Source organism: Ranitomeya variabilis, chromosome 3, assembly GCF_051348905.1.
Source record: "Ranitomeya variabilis isolate aRanVar5 chromosome 3, aRanVar5.hap1, whole genome shotgun sequence".
Lineage (NCBI taxonomy): Eukaryota > Metazoa > Chordata > Amphibia > Anura > Dendrobatidae > Ranitomeya > Ranitomeya variabilis.
Window position 1 is genome coordinate 636,746,659 of NC_135234.1, and position 23,251 is coordinate 636,769,909.

General features: G+C 43.1%; 1 protein-coding gene across 4 annotated transcripts in view; it reads left to right on the forward strand.

Moving 5' to 3' along the window:
- Window positions 1–23,251, forward strand: part of CTPS1 (CTP synthase 1) — a 233,945-nt gene that overhangs the window by 170,239 nt on the left and 40,455 nt on the right. For all 4 annotated transcript variants that reach the window (XM_077297579.1, XM_077297577.1, XM_077297580.1 and 1 more), the window contains 3 exons: window positions 19,943–20,039; window positions 20,612–20,667; window positions 21,667–21,763. In XM_077297579.1, the coding sequence (XP_077153694.1) occupies window positions 19,943–20,039; window positions 20,612–20,667; window positions 21,667–21,763 (250 nt within the window). The remainder of the gene's footprint in view (window positions 1–19,942; window positions 20,040–20,611; window positions 20,668–21,666; window positions 21,764–23,251) is intronic.

Genomic DNA, 23,251 nt, shown 5'->3' on the forward strand with positions numbered 1-23,251 from the left:
AATTCCCACACTTCCGCAGATGTGAGTCTGGGCAGGCGGACTCTGAAGGCCGCGGTGGCGCACTTGTAAGTAGCGGTTACACAGGGCCTGATCTGATGTTGTCCCCACCCAGGGACTGCTTTGGGATGTCCCACGGTCTGTGTCCCCCAATGAGGCAAAGGAGAAATGGGGATTTTTGTGTACTCACCGTAAAATCCTATTCTCCGAGCCATTCATTGGGGGACACAGCTCCCACCTTATTAGCTTGTGCTTGTTTTATAATTTGGCATGCTATACTCTCATATGTTATTGATCTCCTTCTGCTTTTACACTGAACTGGTTCTCTGAGAGCCAGCAGGAGGGTGTATACTGCAGAGGAGGAGCTAACTTTCTTTGTATCACTTAGTGTCAGCCTCCTAGTGGCAGCAGCATACACCCACAGTCTGTGTACCTCAATGAATGGCTCGGAGAAAAGGATTTTACGGTGAGTTCACAAAAATCCCTATTTTGTTGTCACTAGCCTAGAGGTCCTCTGATGCTCTGTAAACCTACTGATGTGAGGGAGAGGTACCGCCCTTTTATCTGTAGGTTTCCTGTCCCTGAAGGGTGGATCCCCTCTCTCCATGGTGCTGTCATGGGCTCTGAGAAACACGGTTATCGGTGAGTTACTATGACTTTTCATCTTCTGTATATTAGACAGAATATACAGGCAAGAGGTGAAGTGAGTAGTCACTAGTGATCTGAGGACAGCTGAAGCGAGTTCTGATATTTCAATCTGTGGCAGAATAGTAAGTGAGATGTGTCTGATGGATGTCAAGCAATGGCAGATAATGTTACTCTCTACCTTCCCTTTTATGCTTGACCAAATGCACGGTGGTAAATCCGGAAGGACAATGCTGTGATGAATTTTAGCAGGTTTTATTCACAGTACCTTGATAAGATGAGGTTATATGTCAGGGTAGATGAAAGGATGAAAACAAACCAAAGACAGAAACATAATGATTAAATACTCTGCAGTAAATAAATAGCATACTGCATGGAAATATACAGTATTAAGATAACCGTTAAATGCGAAAGCCATCCCACCACGGCACGGTGACCGTAATTGGGACAGTCCTAACTCTTAATATTAAAAACCTTACTGTTTATCCAGGCACATGCATGTGGCTAAGGGCTGAGAAAGACTGGGCCCAACTAGTGGACACCAAGCCATGGGAGACCACATCAATATAATGCCCAAGCTCAAGGAAAGGCAGGTCACACCATTATATGCACATGATGCAAACAGACTGAAAAAAAAAAACCCACAGGTATGAACTGGGACATAAACTGGTGTGCATGCAGTGTATAAGCGCACGTTCACACTGGCCACCAAACAGAAGCTGGGCATTATTGATGTGGTCTCCCTCGGCTGTGTTTCCTTGTGGGATCTTAATCATTGGCTGAATCCGTGTCGGAGGCCAGGAAAGTGTATGCCTATTCTGGTGGATAGTGTTTTCTTGACAAATGGGCCATTTTTTATTTTATTCTTCAAAACTCTGAGGGAAAAGATGGCGTTCAGACTAGTGATTGTTACTTTAGAGACGGCACCAATCACAACAGTCATAATGGGTGTGGTGATTGCGACGTCACCTCTTCTGGTTAACCCCTTTGGCGATGATTGGTCAGGAACTATTCAGCTTAAGGGGTTAATCAGGAGAGGTGATGTCGTGATAACCACACTCATTATGACTGTTGTGATTGGTGCTGACCCAGAAGGCACCAATCACAGCATGTCACATGCTGTTTGTTTTTTTTCTCAACTTTATTGCAACGTCGCTGTGATTGGCTTGTTCGATCAGTCAGTAAAATAAAGAACTTGACACTCAACTTAGTATGTCTTTGCAAAAGGATTTTTTTTATTTTTGCAGTCTGTAAATGTTAAGGTCTTATCTAGACCATCAGTCGCAAAATGTTTATGAATTTCGGTAAAGGAGTTACTCCTATCAGAATTCACGTGTAGGGCAGTTCCATGCTGAGAAGGAATATTTTCAAAATTTTCAAATATTTTGGAAATGGTTAATTTTTTGTAAGTTGCTACTTCATTACACATGGCATAAGGTGGCAACACTGTTTCTTTCAAATTCCCCATATTTCCAAGATGGCAGAGCGTTGACTGTGAACACCTACTGTCCTTACTAGAATTATACAGTAACAGGCTACATTGGTAAGTGGATTACTATTAACTAGCAACATGCATAACTTAAGTTCAGTAAATTTAAAAGTACTGTTAGGAAACCAAAATGCTATAATATCTTTGGTTCTGTAATATTGCTTACCAGAAATTTTGCACATATCCATTGTAGAAATTTTCTCAGTAACGTAAGTTACCAAAAAGATGAAAAGTTTTTGTAGGATTGAGAACGAAGCATAAATTAAGTTGTAACTTGTTCTTATATTGCATAAAGTATTAACTATTCATTAAGTTTCATGTTGCTGCTAAAAGTTTCACAGTTTCTGTATGAAGTAAACTTACTGTAACGTAAGTTACCATCAGCTTTGTAACGTAAGTGTTACCGCTGCTTTCCCTGCTTGTCCTCATCGCTCCACTTTCGGGTCCCGGCGCGCTGTCCTCACCTCTTCTGCTGCGGCGCCTGCTCTCCCTGCCACTGCTCGTCCCCGCTGTCCTGCTTCCGGTTCCCGGCGCGCTCGTCCTCATTGTGCTTCTTCTCCTCTTCCGGTTTCTCGCTCTGCTGGAGGGGTCCGGTGTCTGCGCAGGTGCTCTGGGGTCTTTTAGAGGGCGTATGCGCTTCACTCATGTACCTCCTGCTCTCGAATGCCTGGATCCGGAAATCCCCCACAGCCAATCCGGGTAAGGCATACGGTATATCAGGCTCTTTCCTCTGCATGGAGGTGCCTGATTGTCACTTAGCTTCCTGCTTGTGTCTCTGGCCGGCTTCCTCTTCCTCGTGCTCAGTGTCTGGCACCCTGCGCTCTGCCTTGTGTTCTGCCGTGTTCGTTCCTAGCTAACACGCCGTATTGTCTTTTGTCCCTCTGTTCCTTTTGAGCTGTTCTTTCCGTTGTTTCCTTTCAACACGCGCTCTCTCTCCGCAGTTCACCTCCGTCTCAGCTCTCCTGCAGCCCAGGTCCTACGCCCATCCTCTGTGTCCGTCTCTCTTGGTTCCGTCTTCCTGGTTCCTCTAATACTGTTCTCCGTGATCCCTTGGTTTCTCCCAAGTTCTTGTCTTTTTCTCCTTCTGAGCCGTCCCTCTTGGTATCGGCCACTGTGGTTTAGTGACCTCTGGGCTTGCCCCTGACTGTCCCTGTATAGGGCTCGGTCTCCACTAGGTCAGCTCGCCCAGGCGTAGATCTTTTCCACAGTCCAGAGGGACCACTCTAGTTCCTTTTTCCAAATAGCGTCACAGTAAGTTACTTCAGCTTTTCAATGTAAGTTACTGGCTGATAACTGGGTTGAAGTAATGTATGATGGCAGAAAGTACAGTGGAGTGGTTACTGAGGTTGCACGCAATGAGATGAAGTTGAAAACCATGGAACTCTATGGTAAGAATAAAAATACCTGGACATGGCCATCTAAAGATGATGAAATTTATTATGATGTCTATCAAATTTTAAGAAAGGTTGATCCTCCCTTGAAAATGGGTTCTAGGGACATTCGGGAGTTTTTCAAATAGCCAGGAAGTTAAATGAGCAGTGAGCACAAATTTACATCCTTGTTGAAGTTCTTCATTAGCTGTGTTTGAATTCATTGGACTGGACCACATATGTAGACCTAGATTAACCCCTTCACCCCCAAGGGTGGTTTGCACGTTAATGACCGGGCCAATTTTTACAATTCTGACCACTGTCCCTTTATGAGGCTATAACTCTGGAACGCTTTGACGGATCTTGGCGATTCTGACATTGTTTTCTCGTGACATATTGTACTTCATGTTAGTGGTAAAATTTATTCAATATAACTTGCGTTTATTTGTGAAAAAAATGGAAATTTGGCGAAAATTTTGAAAATTTTGCAATTTTCCAACTTTGAATTTTTATGCCCTTAAATCACAGACATATGTCACGCAAAATACTTAATAAGTAACATTTCCCACATGTCTACTTTACATCAGTACAATTTTGGAACCAAAATTTTTTTTTGTGACGGAGTTATAAGGGTTAAAAGTTGACCAGCAATTTCTCATTTTTACAACACCATTTTTTTTTAGGGACCACATCTCATTTGAGTCATTTTGAGGGGTCTATATGATAGAAAATACTAAGTGTGACACCATTCTAAAAACTGCACCCCTCAAGGTGCTCAAAACCACATTCAAGAAGTTTATTAACCCTTCAGGTGTTTCACAGGAATTTTTGGAATGTTTAAATAAAAATGAACATTTAACTTTTTTTCACACAAAATTTATTTCAGCTCCAATTTGTTTTATTTTACCAAGGGTAACAGGAGAAAATGGACCCCCAAAGTTGTTGTACAATTTGTCCTGAGTACGCTGATACCCCATATGTGGGGTAAACAACTGTTTGGGCGTATGGCAGAGCTCGGAAGGAAAGGAGCGCCATTTGACTTTTCAATGCAAAATTGACTGGAATTGAGATGGGACGCCATGTTGCGTTTGGAGAGCCCCTGATGTGCCTAAACACTGAAACCCCCTACAAGTGACACCATTTTGGAAAGTAGACCCCCTAAGGAACTTATCTTGATGTGTGGTGAGCACTTTGACCCACCAAGTGCTTCACAGAAGTTTATAATGCAGAGCCGTAAAAATAAAAAATCATATTTTTTCACAAAAATGATCTTTTCGCCCCCAATTTTTTATTTTCCCAAGGGTAAGAGAAGAAATTGGACCCCAAAAAATGTTGTGCAATTTGTCCTGAGTACGCTGATACCCCATATGTGGGTGTAAACCATTGTTTGGGCGCATGGCAGAGCTTGGAAGGGAAGGAGCGCCATTTGACTTTTCAATGCAAAATTGACTGGAATTGAGATGGGACGCCATGTTGCGTTTGGAGAGCCCCTGATGTGCCTAAACATTGAAACTCCCTACAAGTGACACCATTTTGGAAAGTAGACCCCCTAAGGAACTTATCTAGATGTGTTTTGAGAGCTTTGAACCCCCAAGTGTTTCACTACAGATTATAACGCAGAGCCGTGAAAATAATTTTTTTTTTTTTCTCAAAAATGATTTTTTAGCCCCCAGTTTTGTATTTTCACAAGGGTAACAGGATAAATTAGACCCCAAAAGTTGTTGTCCAATTTGTCCTGAGTACGCTGATACCCCATATGTGGGGGGGAACCACTGTTTGGGTGCATGACAGAGCTCGGAAGGGAAGGAGCGCCATTTGGAATACAGCCTTAAATGGATTGGTCTGCAGGCGTCACGTTGCATTTGCAGAGCCCCTGATGTACCCAAACAGTACAAACCCCCCACAAGTGACCCCATATTGGAAACTAGACCTCCCAAGGAACTTATCTAGATGTGTTGTGAGAACTTTGAACCCCCAAGTGTTTCACTACAGTTTATAACGCAGAGCCGTGAAAATAAAACATCATTTTTTTTCCCACAAAAATTTTTAGCCCCCCAAATTTTTATTTTCCTAAGGATAACAAGAGAACTTGGACCCCAGAAGTTGTTGTTCAATTTGTCCCGAGTACGCTGATAACACATATGTTGGGGTAAACCCCTTTTTGGGCGCACGGGAGAGCTCGGAAGGGAAGGAGCACTGTTTTACTTTTTCAACGCAGAATTGGCTGGAATTGAGATTGGGCGCCATGTCGCGCTTGGAGAGCCCCTGATGTGCCTGGACAGTGGAAAGCCCCCAATTCTACCTGAAACCCTAACCCAAACACACCCCTAACCCTAATCCCAACGGTAACCCTAACCACACCCCTAGCCCTGACACACCCATAATTCTAATCCCAACCCTAATCCAAGCGTAAATGTAATCCAAACCCTAACTTTAGCCCCAACCCTAACTTTAGCCCCAACCCTAACTTTACCTCCAACCCTAGCCCTAACCCTAACCCTAAACGTGACTGAAATACGTGGCACTGAAATACGTGGCACTGAAATACGTGGCACTGAAATACGTGGCACTGAAATACGTGGCACTGAAATACGTGGCACTGAAATACGTGGCACTGAAATACGTGGCACTGAAATACGTGGCACTGAAATACGTGGCACTGAAATACGTGGCACTGAAATACGTGGCACTGAAATACGTGGCACTGAAATACGTGGCACTGAAATACGTGGCACTGAAATACGTGGCACTGAAATACGTGGCACTGAAATACGTGGCACTGAAATACGTGGCACTGAAATACGTGGCACTGAAATACGTGATACGTGGCACTGAAATACGTGATACGTGGCACTGAAACACGTGGCACTGAAACACGTGGCACTGAAACACGTGGCACTGAAACACGTGGCACTGAAACACGTGGCACTGAAATACGTGGCACTGAAATACGTGGCACTATGACTGTCAGAAAATGTTCATTAAACGGTTAGGGGTGAGGTTAGGGGTAGAGTTAGGGTTAGGGTTTGGATCCCTTTATCACCTTGAGGTGGGTGGCTTTTCAGTGTGTTTTCTGGTTTTTTTCGATAAAAATGCATGTGCTTTAAAACGCAAGAAAATACTGTAGGTTGTATTTCTGAAAATGAACGCATGCAGAAAAAAACCGCATGCGTTTGAAAACGCGACCAAACGCGTACAAAAAAACCGCATGCGTTTTCAATGTTAAATATAGGGAAAAAACGCATGCTTTTTTTTGTGCAAAAAACGCTGCAGACAAAAACGCAAGTGTGAAACCAGCGACGCTTTTTATAGCAAAAAAGTTTTTGCGTCTCCACATTTTGAGACCTATAATTTTTCCACATTTTGCTCCACAGAGTCATGTGAGGTCTTGTTTTTTGCGGGACGAGTTGACGTTTTTATTGGTAACATTTTCGGACACGTGACCGTTTTTGATCGCTTTTTATTCTGATTTTTGTGAGGCAGAATGACCAAAAACCTGCTATTCATGAATTTCTTTTGGGAGAGGCGTTTATACCGTTCCGCGTTTGGTAAAATTGATAAAGCAGTTTTATTCTTCGGGTCAGTACGATTACAGTGATACCTCATTTATATCATTTTTTTATGTTTTGGCGCTTTTATACGATAAAAACTATTTTATAGAAAAAATAATTATTTTGGTATCGCTTTATTCTCAGGACTATAACTTTTTTATTTTTTTGCTGATGATGCTGTATGGCGGCTTGTTTTTTGCGGGACAAGATGACGTTTTCAGCGGTACCATGGATATTTATATCAGTCTTTTTGATCGCGTGTTATTCCACTTTTTGTTCGGCGGTATGGTAATAAAGCGTTGTTTTTTGCCTCGTTTTTTTTTTTTCCTTACGGTGTTTACTGAAGGGGTTAACTAGTGGGGCAGTTTTATAGGTTGGGTCGTTACGGACGCGGCGATACTAAATATGTGTACTTTTATTGTTTTGTTTTTTTATTTAGATAAAGAAATGTATTTATGGGAATAATATATATATTTTTTTTAATTATTTATTTAGGAATTTTTTTTATTTTTTTTTTTACACATGTGGAAAATTTTTTTTTTGACTTTGTCCCAGGGGGGGACAATACAGATCATTGATCTGGCAGTGTGCACAGCACTCTGCCAGATCGACGATCTGCTGTGCAGGGCTGCAGGCTTACCAAGTGTCTGCTCTGAGCAGACACTCGGTAAGCCACCTCCCTCCCTGCAGGACCCGGATGCCGCGGCCATCTTGGATCCGGGACCTGCAGCCAGGAAGGAGGTAGGAGACCCTCGCAGCAACGCGATCACATCGCGTTGCTCCGGGGGTCTCAGGGAAGCCCGCAGGGAGCCCCCTCCCTGCGCGATGCTTCCCTATACCGCCGGTACACTGCGATCATGTTTGATCGCGGTGTGCCGGGGGTTAATGTGCCGGGGGCGGTCCATGACCGCTCCTGGCACATAGTGCCGGATGTCAGCTGCGATAGGCAGCTGACACCCGGCCGCGCTCACCCCGTGAGCGCGGCCGATCGCGTATGACGTACTATCCCGTCGGTGGTCATACGGGCCCACCCCACCTCGACGGGATAGTACGTCTGATGTCAGGAAGGGGTTAAAATTTAGTCTACATTATGTAATTGATCAACGGTCTTATTTTGGAATCAAAATTTCCACTCTGCGAAAAAATGTTGACAACTGAAGTATAAATATTGATTGATTACATTTTTATACTAAATTTTAGTCTACATACAGTGCCATGCGAAAGTATTCGGCTCCCTGGAACTTTTCAACCTTTTCCCACATATCATGCTTCAAACATAAAGATATCAAATGTAAATTTTTGGTGAAGGATCAACAACAAGTGGAACACAGTTGTGAAGTTGAACAAAATTTATTGATGATTTTAAATTTTTGTGGAAAATAAAAAACTGAAAAGTGGGGCGTGCAATATTATTCTGCCCCTTTAACTTAATACTTTGTTGCGCCACCTTTTGCTGCGATTACAGTTGCAAGTTGCTTGGGTATGTCTGTATCAGTTTTATACATCGAGAGACTGAAATTCTTGTTCATTCTTCCTTGGCAAACAGCTCAAGCTCAGTGAGATTTGATGGAGATCGTCTGTGAACAGCAGTTTTCAGCTCTTTCCACAGATTCTCGATTGGATTGAGGTCTGGACTTTGACTTGGCCATTCTAACACCTTGATACGTTTATTTGTGAACCATCCCATTGTAGATTTTGCTTTATGTTTGGGATCATTGTCTTGTTGGAAGACAATTCTCTGTCCCATTCTCAGGTCTTTTGCAGACTCCAACAGGTTTTCTTCAAGAATGGTCCTGTATTTGGCTCCATCCATCTTCCCATCAATTTTAACCATCTTCCCTGTCCCTGCTGAAGAAAAGCAGGCCCAAACCATGATGCTGCCACCACCATGTTTGACAGTGGGGATGGTGTGTTCAGGGTGATGAGCTGTGTTGCCTTTACGCCAAACATCGTTTGGCTTTGTTGCCAAAAAGTTCGATTTTGGTTTCATCTGACCAGAGCACCTTCTTCCACATGTTTGGTGTCTCCCCCAGGTGGCTTGTTGCAAACTTTAAACTACACTTTTTATGGATATATTTGAGAAATGGCTTTCTTCTTGCCATTCTTCCATAAAGGCCAGATTTGTGCAGTGTACGACTGATTGTTGTCCTATGGACAGACTGTCCCACCTCAGCTTTAGATCTCTGCAGTACATCCAGAGTGATCATGGGCCTCTTGGCGGCATCTCTGATCAGTCTTCTCCTTGTTTGAGATGAAAGTTTAGAGGGACGGCCGATTCTTGGTAGATTTGCAGTGGTATGATACTCCTTCCATTTCAATATGATCGCTTGCACAGTGCTCCTTGGGATGTTTAAAGTTTTGGAAATCATTTTGTATCTAAATCCGGCTTTAAACTTCTCCGCAACAGTATCACGGACCTGCTTGTTGTGTTCCTTGGTCTTCATGATGCTCTCTGTGCTTCAAACAGAACCCTGAGACTATCACAGAGCAGGTGCATTTATACAGAGACTTGATTACACACAGGAGGATTATATTTATCATCATTAGGCATTTAGGACAATATTGGATCATTCAGAGATCCACAGTGAACTTTTGGAGTGAGTTTGCTGTACTAAAAGTAAAGGGGCCAAATTATATTGCACGCCCCACTTTTCAATTTTTGAATTTCCACAAAAATTTAAAATAACCAATAAATTTCGTTCAACTTCACAATTGTGTTCCACTTGTTGTTGATTCTTCACCAAAAATTTACATTTGGTATCTTTGTTTGAAGCATGATATGTGGGAAAAGGTTGAAAAGTTCCAGGGAGTTGAATACTTTCGCAAGGCACTGTATGTAGTTCACACCAAAGAATTCACATGCAGCCTATGTTTTGTCTAAATAAAGTCAGTTTGCCTTCTCAAATATGAACAGTGACAAAGTTGAACACATTCTTTGTTTTGTAGCGTAAGTTACTATATTGTGTTGTAAGTTACCTACATTTCTTGTAATAAAAACTGTTGCATTTAACTTGAGGTTAAAATACATTTTTTAACCCCTTTACCCCCAAGGGTGGTTTCCATGTTAATGACCGGGCCAATTTTTACAATTCTGACCACTGTCCTTTTATGAGGTTATAACTCTGGAACACTTCAATGGATCCTGGTGATTCTGAGGTTTTCTCGAGACATATTGTACTTCATAATAGTGGTAAAATTTCTTTGATAAGACTTGCGTTTATTTGTGAAACAAATGGAAATTTGGTGAAAATTTAGAAAATTTCGCAATTTTCCAACTTTTAATTTTTATGCCCTTAAATCAGAGATATTTCACACAAAATACTTAATAAGCAACTTCTCCCACATGTCTACTTTACATCAGCACAATTTTGGAACCAAAGTTTTTTTTTTTTTTTGTTAGGGAGTTATAAGGGTTAAAAGTTGACCAGCAATTTCTCATTTTTACACCATTTTTTTTTTTAGGGACCACATCACATTTGAAGTCACTTTGAGGAGTCTATATGATAGAAAATACCCAAGTGTGACACAATTCTAAAAACTGCACCCCTCAAGGTGCTCAAAACCACATTCAAGAAGTTTATTAACCCTTCAGGTGTTTCACAGGAATTTTTGGAATGTTTAAAAAAAATAATTTTTTTTTCACAAAAAATTTACTTCAGCTCCAATTGGTTTTTTTTCCCAAGGGTAACAGAAGAAATTGGACCCCAAAAGTTGTTGTGCAATTTGTCTTGAGTACGTTGATACCCCATATGTGGGGGTAAACCACTGTTTGGGCGCACGGCAGAGCTCGGAAGGGAAGGAGCGCCATTTGACTTTAAAATGCAAAATTGACTGGAATTGATGGGATGCCATGTTGCTTTTGGAGAGCCCCTGATGTGCCTAAATATTGAAATCCCCCACAAGTGACCCCATTTTGGAAAGTAGACCCCCTAAGGAACTTATCTAGATGTGTGGTGAGCACTTTGACCCACTAAGTGCTTCACAGAAGTTTATAATGTAGAGCCGTAAAATTAAAAAAAATCATATTTTTTTCACAAAAATGATCTTTTCTCCCCCAATTTTTTATTTTCCCAAGGGTAACGAGAACTTGGACTCCAAAAGTTGTGCAATGTGTCCTGAGTACCCTGATACCCCATATGTGGGGGTAAACCACTGTTTGGGCACATGGCAGAGCTTGGAAGGGAAGGAGCGCCGTTTGGAATGCAGACTTGGATGGAATGGTCTGCAGGCGTCACATTGCGTTTGCAGAGCCCCTGATGTACCTAAACAGTAGAAACCCCCTACAAGTGACCCCATATTGGAAACTAGACCCCTCCAAGGAACATTTCTAGATGTGTTGTGAGAACTTTGAACCCCCAAGTGTTTCACTATAGTTACGCAGAGCCATGAAAATAAAAAATATTTTTTTTCCACAAAAATTATTTTTTAGCCCCAAAAATTTTTATTTTCCCAAGGGTAACGAGAACTTGGACCTCAAAAGTTGTTGTCCAATTTGTCCTGAGTACGCTGATACCCCATGGTAAACCCCTGTTTGGGTGCACGGGAGAGCTCGGAAGGGAAGGAGCACGGTTTGGCTGTGTGCACACGTTGCAGATTTGGGTGCAGAATTTTCTGCACAAAATCTGCATCTCCTGGCAGAATCCGCAGCTGCAGTTTTGATGCGTTTTTTTGCGCAGATTTTCTGCAGTTTTTACCACTGCGGATTTCTATTAATGAAGGGGTGCAGAAATGCTGCAGAAACGCACAAAAGAAGTGTCATGCACCTCTTTGAAATCTGCAGCATTTCTGCACGGATTTTTCTGCACCATGTGCACAGATTTTTTTTTTTTCACATTGATTTACATTGTACTGTACATCACAGTGCAGATCTGCAGCTTTTCTGCAGCAGAAAAAAAACGCTGCAGTTCTGCACTAAATCTGCATTGTGTGCGCACAGCCTTACTTTTTCAACGCAGAATCGGCTGGAATTGAGATAGGACGCCATGTCGCGTTTGGAGAGCCCCTGATGTGCCTTAACAGTGGAAACCCCCCCAATTCTAAAGGTACCGTTACACTAAACGACTTACCAACGATCACGACCAGCGATGCGATCGTTGGTAAGTCGTTGTGTGGTCGCTGGGGAGCGGTCACACAGCTCTCTCCAGCGACCAACGATCAGAGGAACGACTTCGGCATCGTTGAAACTGTCTTCAACGATGCCGAAGTCCCCCTGCAGCACCCGGGTAACCAGGGTAAACATCGGGTTACTAAGCGCAGGGCCTCGCCGGCGGCTGCACTGCACTGCAATGTGTCAGTGCCGGCCGGCCGTAAAGCAGAGCACAGCGGTGACGTCACGGCGGGGGACGTGACAGACATCAGAAGGTGAGTATGTAGTGTTTTTTTTTTTTTTTTTACTTTTACAATGGTAACCAGGGTAAATATCGGGTTACTAAGCGCGGCCCTGCGCTTAGTAACCCGATATTTACCCTGGTTACAAGTGAACACATCGCTGGATCGGTGTCACACACACCGATCCAGCTATGACAGCGGGTGATCAGCGACGAAATAAAGTTCTGGACTTCTAGCTCCGACCAACGATATCACAGCGGGATCCAGATCGCTGCTGCGTGTCAAACACAACGAGATCGCTATCCAGGACGCTGCAACGTCACGGATCGTTGTCGCTGCTAAGTCGCTTAGTGTGACGGTACGTTAACTGAAACCCTAATCCAAACACACCCTTAATCCCAACCCTAACCATAACCCCAACACACCCCTAACCCCAACACACCCCTAACCCCGACACGCCCCAACACACAGCAACCACACCCCTTACCCTGACTCACCCCTAATCCCAACCGTAAATGTAATCCAAACCCTAACCCTAATGGGAAAATGGAAATAAAATACATGTTTTTAATTTTATTATTTTTCTATAACTAAGGGGATGATGAAAGGGGGTTTGATTTACTTTTATAGCGGGTATTTTAGCGGATTTTGTATGATTGGCAGCTGTCACACACCAAAAGACACTTTTTCTTGCAAAAAATAGTTTTTGCGTCTCCACATTTTGAGAGCTATAATATTTCTATATTTTGGTCCAGAGAGTCATGTGAGGTCTTGTTTTTTGCGGGACGAGTTGACGTTTTTATTGGAACCATTTTCGAGCACGTGACATTTTGTGATCGCTTTTTATTCATATTTTTGTGAGGCAGAATGACCAAAACCCACCTATTCATGAATTTCTTTTGGGGGGAGCGTTAATACCGTTCCGCATTTGGTTAAATTGATAAAGCAGTTTTATTCTTCGGGTCAGTACGATTACAGCGATACCTCATTTACATAATTTTTTTTATTGTTTTGGCTCTTTTATACAATAAAAACGTATTTTATATAAAAAATATATTTGCATCGCTTTATTCTGAGAACTATAGCTTTATTTTTTTCGCTGATGATGCTGTATGGCGGCTCGTTTTTTGCGGGACAAGATGACGCTTTCAGCGGTACCATGGATATTTATATCCATCTTTTTGATCGCGTGTTATTCCACTTTTTGTTTGGCGGTATGATAATAAAGCGTTGGTTTTTTTGCCTCGGGTTTTTTTTTTTTGGTGACGGTGTTCACTGAAGGGGTTCCAGTGGGGACAGTTTTATAGGTCGGGTTGTTACGGACGCTGCGACACTAAATATGTGTACTTTTTATTATTTTTCTATTATTATTTAGATAAAGAAATGTATTTATTGGAACAATTTTTTTTTTTTTTTCTTTATTTAGGAATTTATTTTTTTTATATTTACTTTGTCCCAGGGAGGGACATCACACTATAGGGTCAGATAGCTGATCTGACACTTTGCACAGCACTGTGTCAGAACAGCGATCTGACAGGCAGGATTGCAGGCTTACCAGCGCCTGCTCTGAGCAGGCGCTGGTAAGCCACCTCCCTGCAGGACCCGGAAGCAGCCCTCACCTTATTTTCACAGCAGGGACCCTTTATACGGAGCACATTAAGCCCCTGTGGCACCAGGACTGTGATCCTATTATAGGCACATTCTATGCCAGTACTAAGACTGCAACCCAATAAGGTCTACTATATGCTATCTACTATATGCTATCTTGCTATAGTTATACCTATTCTCTACATGTGAATCCTGATAGGAGTAACTCCTTTACCGAACTTCCTAAACATTTTGAGACTGATGAAGGTGTAGATAAAACCGAAACGTTTACAGACTGCAAAAATAATTTTAAAAATCCTTCCTTTTGCAATGACATACTAAGTTGAGTGCCAAGTTCTTTATTTTACTGCACCTTGGTTTTGGTAACCCTCTTGAGCACCTCATGGTAGTGCCACACTATACTTCACGTAATCGATCAGTCAATCACAGCAATCGCAGATTCGGGAGATGGTACAGATACCCCTGGGGCTGCGTGCAGGGATGGCCTGCTTTCGGGGATAGCCACCATCTTAAAGGGAATCTGCCACCCCCAAAATCGAAGATGAGCTAAGCCCACCGTCATCAGAGGCTTATCCAGGGCTGTGGAGTTGGAGTCGTAGAGTCGGAGTTAGTTTTGGTTGGAGTCGGTAGAAATGTACCGACTCCGACTCCAGCTTTAAAAAAAATGTATTAATATTTCATAATTGAACTTTCATATGAATTTTATAAATGTTACTCAAGTATATATGTTCTATCAAGCTATGAACAACAGTGATAAGCAGTTCTGCTGGAGTTAAGGCCCCGTCTCACATAGCGATTTACCAACGATCACGACCAGCGATACGACCTGGCCGTGATCGTTGGTAAGTCGTTGTGTGGTCGCTGGGGAGCTGTCACACAGACAGCTCTCTCCAGCGACCAACGATCAGGGGAACCTCTTCGGCATCGTTGAAACTGTCTTCAACGATCCCGAAGTACCCCTGCAGCTCCCGGGTAACCAGGGTAAACATCGGGTTACTAAGCGCAGGGCCGCGCTTAGTAACCCGATGTTTACCCTGGTTACCAAAGAAAACAAACAGTACATACTCGCCTTTCGGTGTCCGTCAGGTCCCTTGCCGTCTGCTTCCCGCTCTCACTGAGTGCCGCCGTACAGTGAGAGCAGAGCGCAGCGGTGACGTCACTGCTGTGCTGCGCTCTCACTGTACGGCGGCACTCAGAGCAGGAAGCAGACGGCAAGGGACCTGACGGACATCGAAAGGCGAGTATGTACTGTTTGTTTTTTTTGGTAACCAGGGTAAACATCGGGTTACTAAGCGCGGCCCTGCGCTTAGTAACCTGATGTTTACCCTGGTTACCAGTGAAGACATCGCTGGATCGGTGTCACACACACCGATTCAGCGATGTCAGCGGGACCTCAACGACCAAAAAAAGGTCCAGGCCATTCCGACACGACCAGCGATCTCGCAGCAGGGGCCTGATCGCTGGTACGTGTCACACATAGCGAGATCGCTACTGAGGTCGCTGTTGCGTCACAAAACTAGTGACTCAGCAGCGATCTCGCTAGCGATCTCGCTATGTGAGACGGGGCCTATAGAGACATTTCTTACTTCTTGTGTGTCACTGTTCTCCACTGCCCTTATTTAATCTTATACTTGGTTAACCTCATGGTGCCCCAACCCCCCTACTTACAATGTATGAAAATTAACCTCATGGTGCCCCAACCCCCCTACTTACAATGTATGAAACTGAAAGTGAAAATGTGTTGCAAATTCTTAGTAGTAAAGCTCCTCCTCTAGACTAGATGTTTACTAGGTGTGCGTCTTCCAAGCATCTCAAAGCTGCTACTCAGAAGAGGAAGACTGTAAGAAGTATTATCCTTTCAACAAACTTTGCATCAGTTAACTGTGAGTACATGAGGAATAACAGTATTACTGACCACTATATCAGTTGTACGACCTGGCAATAATTTTGTACAATTGTTTTTAGGAAAAACAATTGACATTTGGATTGTGAATGCAGAATTAAAAACCTGAGAATGTCAAAGAAGCGTCACATTAAATCAGCTGTATTTGAACATTTCACCATCACTCAAGATAGAAAACATTATGTCTGTCAGTGTATGACAAATGATCCAGACGAAAACAAATGCTGTGAAGCCAAGATCAGTGCATATTCAGGCAAAGATAAAAATGCTCCTACCAGAGCTTCAAATCTAAAGAGACATTTACAGCACTTTCATCCAGAAGTACTGAAAGCAGTGGATGAGAGAGACTGCATCCAAACCAATGAACCAGTGCCCAGCTCTTCCAGCCAAACAAAGGAGCAGAGAACTTTGCAGCCATCAGTTGCAAGATATTTTGTCAGTGACAGTTACTGTGACAATGACAGTAGATACATTTAAAAAACAGATCATGGAGCTTGTTGTAAAGGATAGTGTGCCTATTTCTTTATTTTCACGACCAGCTTTTATGTGTCTGAATGGGGAAATGGCCCGCAAGCTTGGTGTTTCTCTGGAGCGAGATAGTATTAGAAAATTAGTAATGGAAGAAGCTTTTAAACAAAAGGAAGAACTTAAAAAAAACTCTCAAGGGACGCTTTCTGTTTCTTAAAATGGATGCCTGCACACGTCAGAGTGAACTATTTTGCCATCAATGTCTGATTTGTTTGTGACAAAAATGAAATAGTTACCAAGACATTGGCAGTAAAAGACACCAAAGCTCATCACACCAGTGAGTTTCTCCAGGTCTTGGTGGAAAAGGTTCTGCAAGACTATGAACTTAAAAAAGAGCAAGTTCTTTCTGTCGTAACTGACAATGCTTCAAATATGATAGGTACTATTAAGCTAATGAATGAGAGTAATGATGGTGACCAGCAGCTAGAAGAACATTCTGGGTCCACAGACACAGAAATGTTTGAAATAGAGGAACACAGTATTGTAACTGAGGAGCAAACTGAAGTTGCTTCAGATGAACAGCAACATGATAGTTTAGATGATCTTGTTGAAACTGTGTCAATACGTTCTTTCATTCATCACATGCGCTGTGTTGTGCATACGCTACAGCTGGCTATAAGAGACAGTCTGCAAGAAGGACATGCTGCTGCACTGATTGGCAAGGTGAGAAAATTGGCTACTGTTGCCAGAACCCCTAAAGTTGACTCAATTTTGAAGACACGTGCTGGAAAAGGGGCAATTATTGATCAAGCCACACGATGGGGCAGTACTTAATGATTCAGCGCTTGGTTGAACTGAAAACCTTTCTTGTAGACATGGCTAACCCTCAACTGATGCTAAATGAAAGTCAGTGGAATCAGGTGACTGAGCTGGAAAAATTGCTAGAGCACCCAATTACAGTGACTAAAAAATTACAAGCAGAGGACTTAACTCCAGGTATTTTCTTAAAGGAGTGAAAGAACCTGATGTTTCGCCTGTCCCAAAGAGGAGGGTTAATTGCAAGTGGCATTGCTACATCAATGAAACGGAGAGAGGAGCTGCTATTACAAAATAACATTCTTTTGGCAGCTGCTTATGTAGACCCAATGCATCGGATTCTTCTAGATGGTCAACAGCTAACTAAAGGAAAAGAAGCTCTGTTTGAAATAGCAGTAAGGATGAAAGGGTTGCAGAACAGTCAGGAGGAACAAGAAGAATTTGGTCATCCTGCCACATCTTCACCCTCATCAACTGATGAATTTAGTTTCGAAAAATATTTGGATCACAAGGACCGTGCAAAGCGTTCCCGCATAGAAGAGTCATCCCCATCAAAGAACACAGCCAGTACATTTCAGCAGAATTTTTCATGTGCACTAAAAGAAATTGAGAAATTTGACCGTTCATCAAAAATAACAGTGCAACAAGCGATTCGTCTGTATCCTGACATTGTCAGAGATGTTGCCCGAGTGGTTACTGCTTTGCCACCAACCCAAGTTAGTGTAAAGAGGTTGTTCTCTGCTCTCAAAATAATTAGATCAGCTTTGAGGGCATCCATGAAGGAGGATCTGACAGAGGCAATACTTTTTCTGAGGACAAATTTATAGATTTCTTCTTATTAACTGCATAACAGTGTTTATTGCATATTTACTTTCAAGAGTTTAGAAAAGTTTATTAAAGTTATTTGCTATATTCTAATTGTGTTCTAATAAATATAGTTTTTGCTCTGTGGTCTGATTACTTATATGATGGTGAGAAACTGAATAAGCACGATGTTAATATTTTACAACAGTAAATTTATTGTTACGAATTGGCCATTTATGAAGAAGTCTGAGTCTTTGTCTGAGTCTTTGTCTGAGTCTTTGTCTGAGTCTTTGTCTGAGTCTTTGTCTGAGTCTTTGTCTGAGTCTTTGTCTGAGTCTTTGTCTGAGTCTTTGTCTGAGTCTTTGTCTGAGTCTTTGTCTGAGTCTTTGTCTGAGTCTTTGTCTGAGTCTTTGTCTGAGTCTTTGTCTGAGTCTTTGTCTGAGTCTTTGTCTGAGTCTTTGTCTGAGTCTTTGTCTGAGTCTTTGTCTGAGTCTTTGTCTGAGTCTTTGTCTGAGTCTTTGTCTGAGTCTTTGTCTGAGTCTTTGTCTGAGTCTTTGTCTGAGTCTTTGTCTGAGTCTTTGTCTGAGTCTTTGTCTGAGTCTTTGTCTGAGTCTTTGTCTGAGTCTTTGTCTGAGTCTTTGTCTGAGTCTTTGTCTGAGTCTTTGTCTGAGTCTTTGTCTGAGTCTTTGTCTGAGTCTTTGTCTGAGTCTTTGTCTGAGTCTTTGTCTGAGTCTTTGTCTGAGTCTTTGTCTGAGTCTTTGTCTGAGTCTTTGTCTGAGTCTTTGTCTGAGTCTTTGTCTGAGTCTTTGTCTGAGTCTTTGTCTGAGTCTTTGTCTGAGTCTTTGTCTGAGTCTTTGTCTGAGTCTTTGTCTGAGTCTTTGTCTGAGTCTTTGTCTGAGTCTTTGTCTGAGTCTTTGTCTGAGTCTTTGTCTGAGTCTTTGTCTGAGTCTTTGTCTGAGTCTTTGTCTGAGTCTTTGTCTGAGTCTTTGTCTGAGTCTTTGTCTGAGTCTTTGTCTGAGTCTTTGTCTGAGTCTTTGTCTGAGTCTTTGTCTGAGTCTTTGTCTGAGTCTTTGTCTGAGTCTTTGTCTGAGTCTTTGTCTGAGTCTTTGTCTGAGTCTTTGTCTGAGTCTTTGTCTGAGTCTTTGTCTGAGTCTTTGTCTGAGTCTTTGTCTGAGTCTTTCCGACTCCACAGCCCTGGGCTTATCTACAGCATTCTGTAATGCTGTAGATAAGCAAGACGTTAGATTATACTCACCCAGGGGTGGTCCGGGTCCAATGGGCGTCGCGGTCCGGTCTGGCGCCTCCTATCTTCATACGATGACGTCCTCTTCTTGCTCCGACGCAGGTGTGCTTTGTCTGCCCTGTTGAGGGCAGAGCAAAGTATTGCAGTGCGTAGGCTCCGGGAAAGGTCAGAGAGGCCCGGCGCCTGCGCACTGCAGTACTTTGCTCTGCCCTCAACAGGGCAGACAAAGCACACCTGCGCCGGAGCCGCAGCGTGAAAACAAGAAGAGGACGTCATCCTATGAAGATAGGAGGCGCCGGATCGGACCACGACACCCATCGGACCGGACCGTCCACCAGTTGAGTATAATCTAACCTTTATTTCTCATCTTTCAGGATACATCGGGGCTTATCAACAGCATTGCAGAATGCTGTAGATAAGCCCCTGATGACGGTGGGCTTAGCTCACCTTTGATTTTGGAGGTGACAGGTTCCCTTTAACTGTGTCATTGCATGATGCAGTGTGGTGACTGGAAATAGCAGAGCCGTGTGTATATACGACTCTGCCGGAATGCAGCTCCCTCAGCGCCGTATATACGGCGCCTCTCGAGAAGGGGTTAAACCTGGACATGTTGAATTAAACAACTCTTATCTTGCTGCCTACTGTTACTTCACAATACTACACAGTTTTAGCTCTTTAATAAACTTCACTCCTCCTAATGCTCCTCTTACACTTCTGCAGGTTATTGATATGCCTGAACACAACCCAGGCCAGATGGGTGGGACCATGAGATTGGGAAAGAGGAGAACAATCTTCCACTCACAGAATTCCATCTTGAGTATGTGATTTGGATTATATCTGTACATATTTTGGGACTTTTGTTGTGTGACTGTTGTATTGCTGTTCATGCTAATATTAAAGGGAACCTGTCAGCAGGATTGTGCACAGTAACCTTCAGACAGTGTCAGGTTGGAGCCTTTATACTGAATAAAATGATACATGAGTGATGAAATCCGTCTTGTGGTGGTTGTTGTTTAATCGTTATTTTTAGTTTTGAGTTAATGATATGCTCATGCTCCGGGGCGGCCTGTGGGGGGGTTTTAATGTGGTGCTCTGATTAGGTATTAATCTGTATGGCTTATGACAAGTCACCGATTTCCTCACTGACTTGCCCCCTAATTTACACAGTGTATGTAATTGTTTGGAATAAAAAATTACATTAATCAGGCAGGCGGCGCTGTTAAATGATTGGATGACCCCCATGTATCATATTAATCAGTATAACGGGTAGGTTACTGTGCACAATCCTGCTGACAGGTTCCCTTTAATCATAGGAATGTAAAATGAATAGAGATTCATTATTGAAATATAAGAAGTTTTATGATCGATGTTCATTTTCCTTCTCTCTAGGAAAACTTTATGGTGGTCAGGAGTTTATAGAAGAAAGACATCGGCACAGATATGAGGTACTTGGGTTCTTATTCCTTTCCACTAATACTCATCACGTGGGTTTAATCTTCTTGCATTCAACACTTCACCATGCTTCCTTTTTCATATCTACTAATATATATATATTTATTTTTGGTAAATCCCTATTAAACATTGGTCTAAAGGTGAGCAAATTTAGGCAATCATTACCAGGAACAGCCATACACCTTTTATTCCATATTGCCGATTTAAGGCTCTGTGCCCACATTGCGGAATTTTAGCGTTTTTTTGTTTTTTAGCACTTTTGCAGCGGTTTTCCGCTGCGGAAAGCCTAAAACGCTTACATTAGGCATCCCATTATTTTAATGTATTCCAAAATTTGTGCCCATGCTGCTTTTTTTTTCCTCAGCGGAAAAGCATTGCGGAAAAAAAAGCAGCATGTTCATTAATTTTGCGCAAATTCGTCGATTTTGCCGCTATAGAATTGTATTTGGACCGTTGAAAAAAAAAACGCTAAAAATCCACGAAAAGCACAAAAAAAAGCGGATTTCCTGCGATGGGAGTCCGGATTTGATTAGGAAAACTATGCATACTTTCTGCAACGTGGGCACATACCCTAATTCTTTCAGCCTGGCCGTACTTTGGTTTCACTGGGCGATGATATTTCTGGATGTATACTTTCAATGAGCGATTTGATCTTTCATGTGATATTGGCCGGAGAACAGAAAAAGAAACAAGCAAGGTTAACTTTATATTTTTAAGAAGGTCTGTTATTTGTTGGCCAAAATCATTTTATTTTTACTTTTTTCCAGATGAACAATTGGTTTGATTCGTTGAAATTGTTCTCTTTACTAATCTATGGGCACCACAACTGTATCGGAGAAGCATGTTGTGTTATGCAGATGTAATATGAGCACAAAAATGAGCCTGTATTATAGGTGTCTGAATCTGGCCTTAGTCACTCCTCTCTGTTTTGCTGTGTGGCTATTAGTTACATGGAACTAACATTTTTTTTTTTTTTTTTTTTTTTTTGGAAGGTCAATCCAGAACTTCGACGTGAGCTCGAGTCTCGAGGTCTGGCTTTTGTTGGTCAGGATACAGAAGGAGAAAGGATGGAGATTGTTGAGTTAGAAGGTAAGAACATATATTTGGCTGTCACTTAATGAGGGGGCCACACAGACCCGGACGGGCATGAGGGGGCCACGCAGACCTGGATGGGCATGAGGGGGCCACGCAGACCCGGTTACGGTATGTTTAAAAAAAATTTTTTTTTTAAATTCAAATCACCCCTTTTCTCTATCGCTTCATTTGGGGACACAGTGTATCCTGCTGCCACTTGGAGGCTGACACTATGCACAAAAAAAGTTAGCTCCTCCTCTGCAATATACACCCCACCGACTGGCATTCTGATAATCAGTTTAGCTTAGTGTCAGTAGGAGGTGGACACGGGTCTTTCATTAGACCCATATCTACCTCAGTGTGTGTCGTTTCTTTTCAGGTATCTGGAGGGATACAGCGTGAACAGCCACTGCTGTACTCCCACAAAGAGACCTATGAGTACGGCGTATACTGCCACCCTGTATCCTCATATGTCTGGCCGGCAGGACCAAGACCCCTAACACAGAAGCGTGTTTAGGACATCCGGACTGGTCCTAGCCCCGTCTCCCACCCACTCGCCCACCAGAGCCTGTCTGTTTGAGGAGATGAGGACGTCCACCAACAGGTTTTTTTTTCAGGACTTCCCTTACATTCCCTGGATGATGAGGTACCTCTCCCTCTTTCCCCAGGTTTTTTCTTCCAGGAGAAGTTACAATGAGTATACAGATGAAGAAGGTGAGTATCTCCACCCAGCCCCCTTTCAGCTAGTATCCTCTACTCATAAGTCCTTCTCCTAAGAGTAGGACTCAAGGGTCCTTTTGTACGGGGAAGGCACTGTGTTTTTCAGCTTGGGAGTCCAGGGCTCTTACCTCACCCCCTCAAGGAGGGGGTAATCGCTGCGGTAGCACCGAGGCCTTGTAGGGCCTCCGCGCCGCTTCTCTCCTCCCGGCGGTCATCGGGTTCTAATCTAGGCCCTGGCTCTGTCAGGGCCTAGTCCGGTGTTGTGACTCCGCCCCCTGTCCTCTCCATTCGGGCGGGCTTTTCTCCCGCCCGTCTTTCACAACTTCTTCCTGCACCCAGCGCATAGCTCCGCCCACTCCCCCGACCTCAGCAGACTGACAGGCGCCATCTTTGTCCTCCCGGATCGCATGGTTGGCTCCGCCCACTCTTCCTGGCCTCAGCGTGGGCGGCTTATCAGCGCCATCTTTCTCCTCCTGGATCGTGCGGTGGACTCTGCCCCCTCTTCCGGCCTCAGAGCTGGTTTTTGCTCCTTCACGCTCACTTCTTCAGCAGCACGTGTTTTTTGCCCTGCTTCTCGGCAGTCACCATTTTCCGGCTTGTGAACCCGGCGGTGATTCCCTCTACAGGACCTGCCTCCTCTACCAATCTTCCCAACCTCTACTGCCAGAAGCTAACTACAGGACATCGGCTGTGAGTAGATCTGCACTGCAGACTGACACTCTCCTCTGCTCTCCTGTGCCCTAACCTTCTGGCATCTTTTAGTGGGTCTGTTCATCATGTCTA